At 49.6% G+C, this 18367-nt stretch overlaps 1 protein-coding gene across 3 annotated transcripts in view; it reads right to left on the minus strand.

Moving 5' to 3' along the window:
* Nucleotides 1–18367, minus strand: part of LOC135815890 (A disintegrin and metalloproteinase with thrombospondin motifs 18-like) — a 39764-nt gene that overhangs the window by 18174 nt on the left and 3223 nt on the right. Inside the window, exons 1-5 of one of the 3 annotated variants that reach the window (XM_065329246.1) lie at nucleotides 10714–11039; nucleotides 8094–8279; nucleotides 7708–7765; nucleotides 2511–2854; nucleotides 1254–1455 (exon numbers count right to left, since the gene is read on the minus strand). In XM_065329246.1, the coding sequence (XP_065185318.1) occupies nucleotides 1254–1455; nucleotides 2511–2854; nucleotides 7708–7765; nucleotides 8094–8207 (718 nt within the window). In that variant the 5' untranslated portion in view covers nucleotides 8208–8279; nucleotides 10714–11039. Of the gene's footprint in view, nucleotides 1–1253; nucleotides 1456–2510; nucleotides 2855–7707; nucleotides 7766–8093; nucleotides 8280–8386; nucleotides 9025–10713; nucleotides 11040–18367 lie in introns of those variants that run through there. The other 2 variants (XM_065329238.1, XM_065329255.1) reach the window with 2 other exon arrangements.

The following is an 18367-nucleotide window of genomic DNA, read 5'->3' on the forward strand; positions in this document are numbered from 1 at the left end:
CTGTCAGCTGTACTACTGACTGTGAAACTAGTACTAGTAGATACAGTCTCAGTGTCCGTCTTTTACTGTGCGGTATGCACCTGCTGCACAGCAACAACAACAATCTACTCCAACAGTAGACAATAGTGATCACGTACTGGCATTTCCAGCACTTCACTGTACGTGTAGTTGTAAGGAGCTACTAGATAACTGGTCCAGCACACCATCAGTGTGCTGCTGTTGCTACTGTCATGAAGAGCCTGGCAAATGACTGGTTATTCTTCAGGGCTGTTGCCAGGGCTAGGATGTTGACTTTACCTAGCAAATCATTTGGTCATTCTTTTGGTGGAAAGCCGAGCCTCAAGCTTGCATTGACATTCAACCGGTCCGCTGTTAAATGGAGTCAATCCCACCTCTCAGCAGGGGAAGGTTTCTGAAAAACGCCCGAGACAAGGCGGAAAAAGCTGCATGGGAGGAAAGAGAAGATGCTGGTAACATGCACCACCCTACCCACCCACGGATGGCATGTGACAACCGCCCAATGTCACCCAATTTCGGAGGAAACCGGGATCCAGTTCAACTCTTCAACAGACACATCTGTTAGCTGCTCCAGACGTATCGGCCTGACGCGCACACTGAGTGCACTATTTGACAGCAGATGGCGTCCAGTAACACTCACGAACATGTCAACGGTCTTGAAAGTCCGGTTGAGCCACCCGGAGCAGCAGGAGCAGGCACAGATGAGAGCCAAGGAATGTGCAATATAGGCTATAGGGGAGGAAGCAGTGCAGTATATAGCTCACACATGACCCAGAACAGCAGTGCAGTATATAGCTCACACATGACCCCGGACCCGGATGGCTGGATGACTAGGTGTCAGCCTCTTCCCAAGCTTCACATCTCTAATTGAAGTGGGCTGTATGTACTGGGATACCCCAACACTGCTCTCAGTATTGATTCCCGAAATCTTGTCACCCTAAATGTCTGTGTTACCTTGCCGCGTTTTTGATTGTGCGCTCACAACAAAATTACGCCCCGGCGACAATACCCACTTGCAAAGCATCCACCGCATGACAACAAGGAAGAGCACACATCAGCGGCATACGCATTTTATGATAATTGCAAGAGGGTGAGAATCTTGCTGGGGACCCGATATCTTGGCAAATTCACAACACAATGGTATTGTTGACAACGGTATTCCATATCCATGTTCCATGTTTTTGGTGTTTGCTCCGCAAGTAGGATGCTCTTATAGTGTAAACAATTACACTCACGTTGCGAGTAGCAGCGTTCTGTGTCATTGCTGCTGGCATTGTTGGCGCTGGCGTTGCCATGTTGCTGCTGCTGTCCGTTTCCGTCCTGGTCGGAGTGGGAGATTACGTGCGGCTCGCCCGTCCCATTGTACTCGGCCATCAGCATGGACGCCGGCAGAGGCTCGATCGTGAAGCGCTCGTCTTCCACGTACATTGCCCCATTCTAGTGCCAACAAGATCAGACAGATTCGCAATGAGACGTACCGTCTGAAGGCGGGAAATCAGAGACTACTTTCAGGTGAAATACAATATTTATTATTGTTGGTGCCCTACCTGATAAATTAGTGTCAGCACAGAGAGAGCCGGGGACACACAAACACGGGGGTCTGTCAAAGTAAAGAAACACCGCTAAAGGACCGTCTATGTCCTGTTTGGAGTATAACTGGAGCCAATCACTACCTGTCAGTCGTCATGAAACCTAGTTTTCAATCGGTCCTATCTTGCCAGCGCCATGCAAACACGGAACACGATGAGAGGACTTCACCCACATGGCCACAGGGCATCCACATTTGCTTTATTATGTAGAAACCCGTCATGCAGTGCGTTGATATGAAGCGTCCTATTGACAAGGGTCTTCCTGGGGGCAAATGGCTTCCTTACAATGCATGACATGGCAAGGACCCCTGGTGAGAAGGCCTGGCTACAGGGAACAGCACAATGCAGTGCTATGTGACACACGCAGGCAGCAGTGGCATGCCAGCGTGCATGGAATGGCAACTGTGTGTGTGTGGGGGGGGGGGGGGGGGGGGGGGAGGGGAGCAGGCCATGTATGAATCACAGGTGCTGCCAGTATGCTGCCATGTGACTCTGTGGCTCTGCTTGCAACTGGGAAGCTGTCATACATGTACATCAATTCGTGTGCAGTGCGCTAGTGCAGGTTTTCAGGCTGACTTCCTGCCCTGTTCTGGAAGCCTTAGTACGTCTTGCATCTTTGTGATGGAAGAACGAGGGAGGGAGGGAGGGAGAGAGAGAGAAAGAGAGAGAGAGAGAGAGAGAGAGAGAGAGAGACAGAGAGAGACAGAGAGAGAGACAGAGAGACAGAGAGACAGAGAGAGAGCCTAGCAGGGAAAGAGAGGACTCCGAGGAGGACTCTAGGAGGAGGAAGAGAGAGAGAGAGAAAGAGATAGAGAGAGTGTGAGGTATAGACATGATGGAACACACAACAACAACACACACAATGGAAAGACTAGACAGGGGTGGATTCTGTGCTTGACCTACCAATCCATGGCAGTTGCTGACAGCAACAGGTGAGTCACCATGGGATACGACCTGACCATGATAGTAGCATAGCGGGAATTCGAACAGAGTCTCATTGTGTCCGTCGTCGTTGAGTATGGTTGCCGAGAAATCATCCGAAACCAGTTGGTAGTTGTTGCGCAGGTGGAGGTGGAACTCGTCGCCAAACGCATTGAATGAATAGTGGATTGGCTCCTGGACAGCAGCATGCTCGCTGGGTGTTGTCGAGCGCCGCTGCCGGTGTGGTTCCAGCTTGGTGTCATGGCTTATGAACTCCCGGGTCTTGTGATGCCGTCGCACTGGGAACACCACTTCATGCTTTGGAACTGCAGAGGAACAAAGAGCCACATAAAGTTTACAATATAGGTATAGAGCCAAGAACCAAGCAAAGTGTTGTTGCTGGAACTAACGAGTTTCACGTGCCAGCGATCAACACACAACACAGAGCTCAGCCTATATACCATTGCAGCTAACTGGTGCACCCGTAACGTTGCCCCATTTCAAGACTCCGAACAAAAAGGTCCAGGAAAAGGTGTATCGGCAATGAAGGCCCAATGGTCACTTTCTGCTTTTATTGCGCTCACTGAAATTTCATGTATTCCAATAAGCTTGTACTTGAAGTAAAATATGTTATGCTGAGTGTGTGGGTGTGGTGCCTAGAGGAATACCACATGTAAGTTATAGATAAACACAGACTTGTTTCAGGAGATCTTAAACAGTCTTGCCCAGTGCACGTATCTATTATTGGGATGTTTAAGGATGCGTACAAGCCAGGCAGGTGAAGAACAAATTGAACTGACGCAGGTAGTGCCAGCAGGTGAGTGGTGTATTTGCATTCCAGAGTCGGATGGTCCCAGGAGTGTGTGCAAACACAGAGCACCTACGCACAGGATCAACCAGGCACTGTTTTCGGTCTCTAGTAGTTTTACCCATGATGTAACCTACACAGCCTTTGACCATGTAGAGCCTCTTTTCCACTGTCTATCAATATACTTCTATCTTGACTTGAGAGTGCCAGTTTTTTTTACAGGGCATGGCAAAGGACTGCAATGTTTGCTTAGTGCCTCCTCCAGTGCAGGTGCATGTCTTTCTACTAGCAGCAACACATGGGGAGGTTGAGGATGTCTTGTATATGCAAATCCTGCTCCCTCAAGCAGCACAACAACTTTGCTGGGTTGATGTTGGGCCGGCCAATTTGCCCAGCATCTTTCCTCTCTACAACTGAGTTTGCTTTGTGCTCCCAGCACCGTCTTCCGACTCTTGATGTTCCATCTGTGCCTGCAGAATCGGATTTGGAGGAGAAAGGCCTAGGGCACCTATCATCTTTACGATGTTGCTCTGCCCTAAGTGAACCATCGTCATCTTGCTGCTGCTGCGCAGCTGACGATGCAACTCCACTGCTGCCACCTAGCTTATGCTTTTCAGGTCCTGATTCAAAATGCAAAGGGGGATCCACCCTTTCGAGCAAATCCCCTCAGACTGTCATTTCCCAGCTCACCCTCCAGGGCCTGGTGTCATCTTGGAGGCAGCAGGATCTCTTCAACGCAATGAGCCCAGGGGCGACGTTCTGAAGGGCTTGGAATATTGCGGACTGGCAGCAGGTTTGGTTTGGTGGATGCACGTGAATCGCAGGCACTTGATGGAGAAAGTTGGGCGTTCTTGAAACGTGTGGATCAGCCGGGCCGAACTTCATGTCAGTAGTGAACGTGACCAGGTCGTCCCAACACGGACAGCGTTGTAGTAAGACTAGGCAGCAATCCTACTTAGCTAACACTACACGTGGCGCAAATTCGTTTTTGTCACAAACCCTCAAATCGTTTCAACACCACGAGATTCATGTAGAATGTACCAATTCTCCCCTGGAAGCGAAGGTAAAGGGCAATAGTGTCAACAACGGCCAGACCAGTCTGCTTACGGCAAGCCTACATCGTACCAAGCTTCCAGATTGCTCGAACTTCGACAACCTACACTGGATGTACATGTAATTGTACTTGTAACGCCAACCACACAGGTCTTGAACTGCCGCACACAAGTGTTCTCCAAACAGAAACATATCCACAACTACACGCAATGTTGAGGTATATTTACCTGCTTCTCGTCGATGCGTTCAATACAGCCAGTGCAAGTGTCTCGCAGCCCGTCACATGCCGCAGGTTATTGCTGCAGGCCCGCTGCTACATGGTCGGCACTAGGTCGCAAAAGAAATTTCACTCACCGCTACATCTCGCTCAACATCTGCTTCGCTTCCCCGTTTGCCGTAAACTCCCAAGCACACGCGCACACATGAAGGATTTTGTCCTCATTCGTCGGCCATGTTTTATTGTTGGTTAATCTCCGCGACATGATATTTTGGCGTAGAATCTGGCGCAGGGCGGGAGGTTTTGATGGTGGATGCTATCCGAAAGCGCACCTGTGAGGTACTTGACTAAATTGAGTGAATTCGATTGCGACAAATGTGCTCCCATCTCTTGCCGTGTACATGTAATATCGAAGGACCAGAGATGTCGTTACTGACAATCGACTGATCCTTCTCGATGTTCATTCGCGATAGAAGATAGTCTCTGCGAGTGTGTGATGCAGTAAGCGAAACCTGTGTTACCAGCAACATCATGGACCGCGTGCTGTGTGACAATAGTGCGACCACTTCCTTTCCAGCATCGCCCTAAATCTTGTCAAAGACTCCCGACACAAACCGCCAAGCGGTGAAAAAAAGCGGGTTTGCTTCGACGCACGCACACGCATAAAAATGTCCTAGTACACGCGGGTAGCAGGACCAGACCATGCACGCGATATCCGGATGGATGAGTAGGAACATTATGCTAAAGATATTATGTATGCGGCGTTCAGGCATAAATTTACTTGTGTGTGGCTACAATGACATGGCCTATGCCTATGGCCCGTCCCATAAGGAGATGAGGAGATTGCAGTGGAAGTGAAGCTGGATGTGTCAACGCGTGATCAATCTTGAGCGACCCCAGATGCGCATCCGCGACGTGACTGACAGGCGAGCGGGCGGCAGGAGACACAGGCGGCCATGTTCGCTGAGAAATTGATCTCCAGAGCACATGGCCTGTGTTCCATGGTGTTCCGACATTCTCCGCTTGTTTGGTGTATTCTGTCCTGTGTTTGCCTACGTCCACAGCCAATTCAAAAACACGATGGTGTCAACGCAACAAGGATGTCTCTTTTGCGCGAAAGAGAGATTGGTAATCGAAATGAGGTGGCCGCCCATTTCGCCAGTAGCTACCGCTGCAGCGACGGCTGAACTCAAACATTGCACGTGCTTCAAACAATTCTACTTTCGAAAGTCGCGGAAAACGCCCCTGCTCCCGCCGAGAGAATGTGTTTCGTTCGTGATTACTCCCTGATCGTCATCGCAGGGCAATAGGCCAGATCGCGTGATGTCAACAAGGCTCGATTATTTGCCTCCAGTTCAGCTCACACTAGAGCTAAGCTTTTCGCCGCATTTTGTCACTTTCACATGCTGTGCATCTTGGGAGTAGGGTCGGCGCTGAGTAGCCGTTCCCCCACAGCCAGGGTGCACCATAGTTAGCCGGCCGGTTCGCGCCAATGCGCAGAACTACATGGAATTTCATTTGTTCCCGCGAGAGCAAATTTCTCTCCCTGTAGCTCGACCTTGTTCAGATTTCGATTCTGAAACACGTAAATACTATCACATCACCTCCGGGCCATGCCATCTTGAACTCTATAGCCGACAACTCCCCGAAGAAAGTTCAACTTGAACGTCCTTTCATCCACCGGAATTCGGTAATAGTTTCCCAATTATCATTTGCCCCGCACCATCGCCGTACTGCGTCAGGGCAGCCACGGCCACTGAATTGTATGATTGTATTTTAGCAGCGCCGCTGATCCGAGGTGACGATGGCAGGCATGATTGATTGAAAGTGCAGGCGATGAGAGGCCCTCTCAGTCTCAGGCGAAAACGTGAAGAGACTCGCGCAGATATCGCCTTACGTTGAGGGTGTTCTCTCTGTATTATTCTTCATTTCCACGATGGCCCATGGCCAATAAGGAAGTATGCATCCTTTCTCCGCGGTTGTGCGCTCAAAGTAAATCCAGTGCGAGTCATATCCGCCTTTCGTCTGAGAAACAACTGCCAGCGAAGAGGCCATCCTCCAAACTCGGGATTCGGTTTACAGAAGCTCTTCCTGAGCATGGCGGATCGGTTTCGCGCTAGAGCGGACAACACGTCTGCCTTGGAGGTGTGAACAACCCTATGGCAATTTTGCCAGTCTTTTGCAGGGAGTGCGCCACACGCCGAGGAGCGACAAGAAAGCGCACAATCCTCATCATGTCGCAAAAATAGGCACACGGATATTGCGGGTGACAAGTAGATTTCAGTCCAATCCTTGTACTTGTAGTTGTAGACCATCGATGCAAGCCACCCAATCAGGAGAGTGGTATCTCTCATCCTAACTGCTGCACTACAAGGGCACTTACAAAGCAATCTCTCGCAGACTGCGTCTCACGTGAGTAGAGGTCTAGGCGGTTTACCCTGACAGCATGACAATGGCTGTAAGAGCGAACAGGCTCTGTGCGTATGTGAACGAGTTGTGTCTGGTGGCTATTCGCTGAAAATGCTACGCGTTTCGGAGGTAGAGTGAAGTCGCGTTGCTGATGCAGCGCTAAAGGTGGCATTTACTTGGGAAGGTTCATCCTCTGCCTGGGGTTATTCCGGGGCCTTGACATGCATTTCGAAATGGCGTCTCAAGTGATTCTGCATCGCTTTCTTCGTAGAACTCAACACTGCGTGACGTCACTTATGGCATTCCTCAAAACTCGTCGTCACACGAAATAGTGGAACAACTGAATGGACCCATTCGTGTACACTCCGCGCTACTTTGCCAGGCCACAGGAAAGCACACGACGATGTCCAGCTCCTCGAGCTCAGGAGGAATTCTCCAAGAGTGGCCACAGAAAGACCGTCCACACCCGATCTCAAATCTATTTGTGGTTGCTTTGTTGAGTAGAGTACCCGTCAAACATCTACATGAAATATTAAACCCGCTATTAAACACAGTCAGTAGTTCTGCAAATGGGGGTTTGGTGGGGGGGGGGGGGGGGGGGGGGGGGCACCGAGTCGCTTTACAAGTACATCATCTACATGTGCATGTACACACACCATGACACAGTGATGAAAAGCGAAACAAGAACCTACCGGCCTGGTGAGACTGAAGCTTGAAAAATGAGCGCGCGTGGTCCTCCACCAGTCGTATCTAGTCGACGAGAAAAACACACGAAGACAAACACTCTAAAACGGGCTGCCCATCAGCCGCCTCAATGACAACGAGAGAGCATTGTGTCTTGTGACTGCACGCCGAAAGCACTCCCCAAGATACATGATGTAACTCTAGTGCGCTCACGTTCGGGCAACGGGCATTGCGGTCAGGTTTGGGCATTCATGTAAAAATTAAAACTACTTGTAGACATCTTGAGCGGAGCACAGAAGCATAGCAATCACCAAATGCGAGGGCTATAATAATACTAATTGTATTTATGCGCGCTCTCTCTCTATCTCTTTCGGCGGCTTCTCAGACCCCTTACCGATTCCGCAGCTACAGTACAGGGTGCCAGCATTGCCACCACTGAAAGTAATGATGTTAGTGCCAGCTGTAATGCCATTGTTCTGCTCCGGGCTCGCCTGCTCATTCTCTGCATCTCCCACGGGCCACGAGGGAGAGTGTGACAATTTCTCACTTTCGTTGCCTGGCGGAGTACAGTAGCGAGGACCTGTGACAAAAACAGAGAAAGCGCGAATACGATAGAACTCGTCACCTTTATAGAGATTTGCTCATCGTAACATGTCAGCGCGGAATTGCCAATCTGCTCCAGCTCACCGAGTGCCTTTTGTCTCTATGCTGTCACGGAAGATGTGCTGACGACCCGCGTGACGTGTTCGACGCCTTCACACTGAGGAGGTACTACTACTAGCCTCAGCAGGGGAAGTGCGTTACATCAACTTACAACCTGAAAGTGGTGACAGTATTTCTATCAGCAGAATGTTTCCTATCTCGCACATACAGTAGTTCAACAATGGAAACGACGGCATGCAGTTCGCAAGCTGACTCTTGCCTACGGCGAGCTGGAGCGCGTCAGAAGAGACTGAAGTTCAACCTCCGGTAACCATCCGACTAAATATGCAATTTCCAGTCGGCGGCTTGGCCTGGACTGATAGTGGCGTGCGTGCATGCTGTGGTGGATGTGTTAGAGGGGACGAAGCACCGTAAACAATACTCCACGCTGGAACCATGTGCCGAGCTGTCTCAACGGGGAGACCAGCTAGCCTATGAAGCACAGGTCGCCTGCGCTGATCCCGCGTACCTTGCGTACCTTGGATTACCCACTGTGATCTGTGCCTGATGCTATGGGATTTCGTTGTGTCCTCCTCCTCCCCAGCTCAGCCTCATCATCATCATGCCATGCTACCTGGTAGCGTCGCACGACCACACTGTACGCGTAACAGCTGCAGCCAGCCAGCTCCGGCTGCAAGAGTGGCGTTCGCAAAGTAGGCAATTCACTCTCTCATCTCGTGACCAAGACTTGGAAGGATACTATGATCACGGCCAAGACTCCGCGTAAATCTCAACCAAGTAGCATACTTACCCCCTCCCCTATCTCTGAATATGTAATACAAGACCCAGTGGCTACGGCCAGATAGGACAGCAAATATCTGCAGCACATGTACCCGACTATTGCAGGGTGTACGTAGCGCTAAACGAGGTCATCGGGGCGCTCTTTTGTGTTGTCGAGTGTTGCGCTGAGTGCGACCTTCCGCGCCCCTCCGACTCGCAGCAACGCCAGGTGCAGGGCAAAACAACGCTGTAGGTTCTCTCAGAGAGCAGTTATGTCGTGGTATTACCACAAGTACTAGCACTGCGACCTGTTAGGAAAACCATTCCACAGAATTCCGTCCGTCAACCTTCGCACAAGAACAACATCCCTTTTGGCTGGTCCACCCAAGACACAGCATGGAAGAATAGCGACTGTTGTCTTCTTTTGTGTCTAGCATGAGTGAGCTGCTTGAAGAGCAAATTCCTGGCCCCAGCACCTCAGCCCTTGCAAGGGGTACTGCCTTTGCTTAGCCATACTAAATTTAGCTGGCTTGTCAATAAGGCTCTGCCGCTCAATGATACCCCTTGCAAGTTGCAATTCCCTTCATACACTCTGACCTGAAACTATTCTGTCTTTCTCCCCTCTCATTTGTTGTTATTTTGGTACGCTCTGCCTAAGACAGTCGAGACTCTTCGGTTGACAAAAGCAGCAGCATCTCACCGCCACATTGATCTCATCTTCGTAGAGACTACTCTCTTACAGAAGTACATGGCTTGTAAAGTATGGTAAATAAAGTCCTCTCATCCACGTTTTAAATATACAAGTAGAGTAGAGGGTGTTCTAAGTCTAAAAGGCGTAGCGCGTCACCATTAGACCTCCCATGGCGCCCTCGTCACGTGTCCAATTTGATCTTCACTCATGCACATCACGGTTTTCTGCTCAAGAAGGTGTTCTGCTACTTGGAACATCCCATACATGCATATCACATATCCATCATACATACAACTGCAAGTACAAGTACATGTACAATGTAGTCATCAGTCGTGTACCCTCTCTCCTTGCCACACGATGATGTAGCGTTCATACAACTACATGATTACCTGGGCACGGTGGCAACGCAAAAGTCCTAAGTTTGAGGCCAGATCCCAAGAACGCCTGGTAACAGAACTGGGGAGGCGCAACAGATTGCCGTTTGAGCATTCAATATCGGCCAAAACACACCCAACTTGACATCAGCTGTTGTTTAGCTGCAAGCTCCCACTCTAGTCTGTAGCAGGACGATGTACATGTACTAGCTCTTTGCCAGTTACCTGGCTCGAGTCAAAGACCATCACAACCAACCAAACCTCCGCCCGATGCATGATTTCTGGACTGAACGATCCAAGGACGTGGACAGAACGATTGCAATACAAAAAAACTACGTAGGTAAAGTCATCGCCCAGCTTGGAGCGGTACATAGTACATAAAGATTCGCACACGCCTACAGCCGCAGCACACGGTCACCTACATGTACGACTGGTCCGTGTATTGGAGTCGTCACAATTGCAAAATATTGTACTACTCGTACTTGTGCGGAAGGTATGGCCGCACATGTTCCCGCTCCCGTCCTCACCTGCTCTTTACGCGCATCCGACGCCCTTGGCTCAGCTTCTAGTGCGTAGATAATCCTGACGATGGTGGATACTGCTTGTAGTTGTACTCGCAGTAGACTTTTTTCAAGCTGCACCTGGTTAACTATCTAGAGCGGAGCTGGAACGATTCTGCTCACTGTCTGTGATCAACTGTTATCCTCCTGACTATTTGAGGTGTGCAGTCAGGGGTCTAGGCATGTTCCCTTTTTCACCTGCGCTTTCATAATGTCAGCCAGTGCGCCTGTCTTCCGTCTCGCTAGCCGCCACTGGCACCGCAGACACCCCCTTTTTCTTTGCGCAAGCTAAACTAGACTGGAGTGAGGTGTAGCCTGCTGTGCATGTAGGCAGCAGTATCACGTGCCTTGCCTCAGTCAGTCCGCGGGCATGTAACACCAATCCAGAGCGGATTTACAGCAGAGTGCCATAAGCGGTGCGGAGTCGAAACAAGCTCGTCCGGCTGTAGTTAGCTCGGTGTTTTCCAACACAGAAGCAAGCGATTGCGGTAGATTGCGACCGGAAAATAAGCCCGATATTCACGTTCCGGCACTAGCCAGACTCCCAAGAGGAGCAACACAGAAGTTAGTAGAGTTGCTGGACTTAGCACATCTCCAGCGCTTAGGGTCCAGATCCCACTAGGTTTACAGGGTTTTCATCAATTGCTGGAGTAACTATAATTATTCATAAGTTAATACCTCTAAACACATTTCAGCCAAAACACGGCAATAAAAGGTATTGCCCTGCACCTGACAGTGTTGGTACGATACATGCGAGGTGTTGATCAACACTTAGACCACCCCTGGTTGCTTCTTCTGCTGGCTGGGTGATTGTGGGGGTTCTACCATGCTCGATTGTCTCGATTTCATGTTTGTGATTGTGCTCGTGCATCGATAACACGGCTGGCACATCAATGTAATCGACGAAGGTAGGAGGGATTCGTCTGTCGCAGTTGGTAAAGACGTGATCATGTTTAGTTCGTCAAAATAATCACTTGCTCTAGCTTCTTACACGTGACGTACATGTATACCAGCGGGGATGTAGTGTTCATGCAGGTTGGTGATTTGTTACAATTTGGTGTCATGAGCTGGGACTAAAAATAGTCAGAATTCATAGGAGCAAACTCTTCTTGGTTGGAATGTCAGACATGCTGGTGCTAATATTCAATCTCCTCTTTGCTGGAGGACTCCTTGTTTGGATTTTTTGTCTTAGTTTCAAACAGTGGCGGAGACTGACAAGACGTGGTCCATTGTGGCACGCACGCACGCACACAGCATCGCCGGTTATCTGTTAGATACATCAGGCCTTTTGGAGCAATTCCCCGCGCAGAATGCAGTCGATCTGCTCATGCATGCTCTGCGCATTTACTGTGATTATGAATCTGTTCCGATGCGTTCTCTGCGCGGCATATCATGCAGTTTCCTTCCTACCTATCTCAGTACCTGTCGTATATGCTGCCAATGTCGCTGCTGCAATTTCGCAGCCGTCTTCTCGCCGCAATGCCGCACTGTCTAGCAGTGCATGTAGTACTGTACTCTAGAGCAGCTGCCCCAGATCGCGTCAACTCCTGACGTGCGCAGGACAAAGGTGGCATATGTAACAACAAGAAGCGTTGGTACCGCGCACACATCTACAAGCAGTATACGTCGTATTAGACAAGCCTTGATTGGTTGAAAACAAACAAGCAGTATACGTCGTGTACAATGTACCATCGGGTTCTGAAACTGCACCTTTCTGACAGCCCTTGCGACATACATGCAGTCACTACTACAATGTGATGACCAACTGTATTACTGGTAGTCTGCTGGTGGGACTAAGTGGGCATTTTCTGACTATTCCCCATAAGTCTACTCTTCTCAGCAGTCGCTTGGGCTTACTCGTGAGGCCTCACCCTATTAAGCCTACTTGCACGGACAATGGAGAACTGGAATTGCTAGTACAATCGTCACAACCTTCAGGGCGTACAAGTCTCGCTTGGGGCTTGGGTGCATTTGCGGGGGTCACTATTTTCGGCTACTGGCTGAGCCTGGCTACAACTAACACTGGATAGATAACGTCAACGCTGAAGACAACGCGTGCAGTCAGTACACCAAACGGTAACGAGGAATAGACACGCATGGTCTCAGTGACAATAGAGACTCAGCACCAACAGCTAAAGACCATGGCGGGCCGCTGCTGCTAGAGCTTTCTGCTATTTTGAACGTTGACTCTTCACGGCCCTCCCTGTCTCAGCAATATTATTGTCTGGGTCTGACGCATGGTTGTTGTTTGTGCACAAACGGTGCGTCCATCCGCTGTGATACCTCAATACAGCAGTGTCGGGTTGCAACATGGCGTTGAGCTTAGCCGAGGGCAACCGAGCTTGCCGATTTTCATTCGTCTCACATTGCTACGGCGGAGGGGGGATTATGTGTCAGACTCATGAGCCGACTGTGGATGCGCTGCGGCCTCTCAACGTCAATACAGAGCAAGTCGTACACGGAACGACACTACAATTGCATGCCATGCACTGGTTTAGAAGACCGTGTCTGGCACCTTTCCACCCCCACAACGGGAGAAAATAGCCTTAGAAAACCCAAAGCAAACATGATGTGCACTACGCGCGTTCTTCCCAGCAAAGGTCCGACACCTACCTCTCCGTGCAGTACTTGAGCTAATTGACACGATTGTTCGAGTTTTCGAGTTTCTACGTCATTTTGCAAAGGCATGGTAGCTTTTAGCTGGAGAATATTCCCATGAATTTTAATACTGATGAATACAGTGATCCACTCACAATTGTATGTTTAGGAATAGTAAGGAACGTGGAAGCGACGTGCGCACTGTGCTTTCAAGGAACGATGCAAGCCTGCATTTCGCATGGGCGCCTAGTAATATCGTGTGTGAGCGCTCCCCAGCCACTATCCTGGCGTCCCGTTGGGCGTCTTGTTTTTCGTGTTTTGAATCTTGAACTGAAGTGCTTCGGCTGGTACTGAGTACTCGGCGTGGTCTTACATGTGCATTCCACTGCCGGTAATTCCCCACGACACTTTCTGCTGTCTAAACGCATGTTTCTCTGCATTTCATCGCAATCATGAAATCATAGTGGCGGCCATGAAGAACCAGGCTCCGCAGACACAGTCCAAGTATTAAACATTCTTTCAGGCTTTGTAAACTAAAACCAGTATAAAAGGGATTTGAATCCGATTGAACGACTTACCTTATTCTAAGCAAGTGACGTACCCGTCCAGCTGACAGCTCACAAACCTAAGCACTGCACTTATTATTAAATCTGCTCATCCAACGTTACTTGACCAGTGCAGTGTCAGTAGTGGGGATGGCCCTGGAGCAATGCTTACTCTATTACGGTCAGACCAGAGTCAAGGGTCCTAAACCAGTCAGCAATTACTAGCCATGATTCCACTGCCTTTGGTACACGATCGCGTGGCAAATAGCTTACTAACTTGATCCACCAATTGTTTGGCTCTTTACACGTCGCGTATATTGACCAGTCGAAGTGGTCGTGGATTGATTGTGGGAGGAAATTCAGCACCGTGTAAGCTCCACAATGAACATTGAACACGATGTACAAATTTATGTTCTACTCCAGAGTCCCTCATCGCCTCTTTACGACTTTAGACTCCTTCAGTTCAGTGCTTCACCCAGTCCTAGACTGCTGTCCCGACCCGAAGTCTCTACACGGATGAGCAGTTACGAAGATCATACATACATTGCAAAACATGATAGTGTCATGCGGTGCGGCCGGCAGCGTGGAGATCACTAGTGCTACGCTTGTGTTCGACTTGGACCGTGGCCATCAGCACCAGCGCCATTGGCATTGGGATCTCTACCACATTAGCGCCAGTGGTCTCAGGCCGCTTGCGCCTTATCAGGGCAAGAATTCACTTCAGAGATACCGTTCAACGCAAGTTTCTCGCTAGTATGCCTTTACGAAAGGCGCAAGGACATTTTTCACTTGCCCCGCTGGTGTTCGATTTTTATTGGCAGCCTTCCTGTGCACATGTCACACATGACATCGTCAGCGTGTCGACCGCAATGTACCCAAACAAGGTGTCAAGCGTAGACGAGAGATTTGGAGGACATCCCCGCGTCACGACGTGTGTTTCTCATCATGATCATGATCAGGAACGCAAAACCGAACGGTCCACGTTAGGACTCCGGGGTGCTGTATGGAGCCCACCGCAGGTACGACACACAGTGACCGTAATGAGGCTCTCGAGTGGCGCATAGCGGCATAGAGCACAGGAAACAAGCTGTGCACTGCCAACTGCATAGTGGGCCCTCGTCCCCGCCGACAAGGGGGAGGTGGGACAATGGGTCGAAAAAAGAAAACTCTTAGAAAGACCCAGGCTCAGTTGCGTGGCAAGAACAACTGCGACTGCGAGGCTACCATTGAATTCCTCATTCGCTTAGTGGTAGCAGAAGCACACGGAAGAATTCGAGTTCTGGTGAAAGGAGGAACGCCTCCCCGCTGCTAGTCAAGCACGTACAATTGAGAGCGTGCCACTATCTTGTCTTGTGGTGTGTGGATAGGCTAAGACAGGAAATCCACTGGTCTTAATCAGTCGATCAGCTGCAATACAGAGCGCTATTGTATTGTACAACCCGGTTGAGAATTTCTCTGCGCCCGTTTTCTGGTGCCACCCATCTCTATTATTCATCTGCCCTCCTCGCACAGGTGTGATTCGGTACATAATGGCAACACCACTGTTGCCGCGGAAGTCTTTTCATGGCTGCAAGTGCGCCACGTTCCCGAAGTTGTCGATCACCTCAGAGACGTGGTCAATATTGGAAAGTAAAGTGGACCTTCACAAGACCAGGGACATGGCATGATTAGATGTTGGACAACTCAAACTACTTCTTGACTTGCTCAAATCATCTTCAGCAGCAGCAGCCCAAAGACCCGTTCACGAACATTGCAAACAAAGTGGATGTGTGACTACACGATGCGGAAGAATTCCGTTGAGGTGATATCCTGGTGTTTCAGATGTGAGCGAGCTCATCCTAAACGGGCCTTTCAATCCATTTGCCACGCTTGGCAACTGTGCCGGCTGCGGAAAGCCCCCAGGGGAAGACCTACTGCAAAAGACCCATTCTCCAGGCACCATTTCGTTCCTCCGTTTCTTGCTTCAAAGAAACAGCCTGCGCCCAGGGCCACGCTTGCGCCTGGACAAGGTGTGTATATTTAGGCGGACGAACAATGCAGGCAGGAAGCGCTTCTGCTAAGCGCAGCATCAGCAGCTCGAGATGTGCCCACCACAGCGAACAAGGACAGAAAAGCACCGGCTAATCCTCCTGATACATCTGCTGGAAGCAGCAGTAGTAGCTCAAACATGACCGGTACATTTCCGTCGCTTCTTTGCCTTCGACAAACACACTCCCGTAGTATCCTACCAGCCGTGAAAACAGGGTAGGTTTATCAGATGTCCTGCACATGTCTATCACAAAAACATGACAAAGAGCCTGTGGGGAATGCGCGGCACATGCACACAGAGATACGTTCGCAACTAGTTACTTGGAGACGTGATCTTGAGGAAGACCAGTACATGGGTAACCGCCCTTTGGACACAGAATACCATAAAGCGGAGAATAATCCAGTCTCTTCCAAGGTTGGGCCATTGAGCTGCTGGACACCAAGGAAAATGATCACAGGAGACGCGGAAACTCTATCCCGTGCCCTTCATTGCGTGAATTGTTCATTCCCTGTTGTAATGGTCACTCCTAATAATATGGAACCCTGAAAATCGCAAGTATCGCCTGCTGTGATGGTCACTACTAAACGTATGGGCTCGACCCGAGAGCCTGAAAATCACGGTTAGTATCGGCTGCCTCCTGCTGAAGAACTTTACTTGACTGATTGCTGCAAGACAACCCTGATTAAGTTTTTGTGGCCTATGCAATATCTTCGCCAAGGTGGCATTTGTTCCGCTGTGTCCCCGCGGGTGCAATTGCAACGCACCCCAGATGGCCTTAGTGCTGCTTTCGGGAATGAAAGGTACTGCAGGCGGGACAGTATCGAATTACAAACTAAGCAATCGATACGCTGTCAAAGGTGCTGCTCGCTTCTGGTAACACCTGACATTGGTAAGCAGCTGACAAACTGGTGTACTGCCTGGTATCTTGCTCCTTGTGTAGCCATCATTTCCACTATTACCCCAGATTGAGTGGCTAGAAGTTCCAGCGAACGCATGCCGGAAGCAGGCGATGATATGTACATGTACAATGTAGGTACGCTTGCTGGTGGGACTCATTCAGGGGAACTGCGTTAGCCTTACTTTGGACGCCATAACATTACGTGTCTCTACACATTTCAAACACATTGGCAATGTACCAAAATGAACTTTTGATTCTCAAACCTTGCACGGTGACTCTTTGCCATGACGCAGAAACAGCCAGCAGGGTTGCTCAGTAGAAGTGATGGTTCTTTTTCGGCCAGTCCTCCACCTTGGCGCAGTTCTAAGGTTTGCGCAGCCTTCGCTTAGTGTCGATGTAGAGGAAATGTACCTAGCAGACTGCCGTGCCCATCTCGTTTCCACACTGGCGAGGCGCAAGGTCCTTACATCCGCTCCAAAGGGGGGGGGGGGGGGGTGATGGACGCACAATTGAAACATTAGGATACCTGGCGCGCACGCGGTGACCAAGGAAGTGTCCAGCGTGTACACGCATATCGATGAAGCAACATTAGCTTTTCGGGCGACCTGAAAACGTAGCTCTACGGGCTGAAAACGTAGCTCGCTTGACCATGTGCATGTACAATGTACCTGCTTCACTCCTTGACGTCACATGGTTTATGGTTAAATGGATGTAAACGGGCAAAACCGTGAACGTGCCACCTTCGTGAGTACATGGGGTAGGCTGATCTGGGAATATAAAATAATGGTTGTCTAAAGGATCACTCATTTCTTATCCCTGGGAAGGAAAGGGCAAGGAATTCCATGCTACTACTTATGTACTTCAAGAAGAAGTTATTATTCAGGACGCACTCAACATCTGAAGGTGCTCGTTCCCATCATCATCATGGATCATCACAAAGACGAACGTGCCAAATGGATAACTACATGTGGCGACAGGAACTATGAATTCATGCAATGGGCGACGATAGATATCCCTGCGTTGGGAGACGAACCGTGAGACCTTCATGATGCGATTGATGGTACATGACGTATACTAAAACTCACTCGACGCCATCCTCAATGAGCTCATTAAATCCACATTCCGCCCTGCATTGCGGTGCGACATGGGCGTGTGTGAAGCTGCTCTGCGTGACCATGAATGCATGCATGCAGAATAGCTCTCCGGTGTGAACATGATAGTCGAAACAAGGTACACCGGGTTCAGCGTACCCGCAGCCATGGAAACCGCACTTCGATGACGTGCACGTGAATCTTTGAAGTAACGCTACTGTAGTTAATACTAGTTATGGATGAAGCATCGCCTATTTGCACGGAATTAGTTACTCCGATTCACGCTGCACGTATATGTACACATAGGTGGTCTCGTAGTAACGTATGTTAGTATTGCTAATCGCCTGACAGCATTCTACATGCAGGGCTGACATTGGTGTTTGTTAAACTACAAAGTACAGTGCGTTCTTTTCAGAAAGTAATCAAGTAATAATATTACTACATAATTATGTGGACTAGT

The sequence above is a fragment of the Sycon ciliatum genome, chromosome 1 (assembly GCF_964019385.1).
Source record: "Sycon ciliatum chromosome 1, ocSycCili1.1, whole genome shotgun sequence".
In the NCBI taxonomy this organism is placed as follows: domain Eukaryota; kingdom Metazoa; phylum Porifera; class Calcarea; order Leucosolenida; family Sycettidae; genus Sycon; species Sycon ciliatum.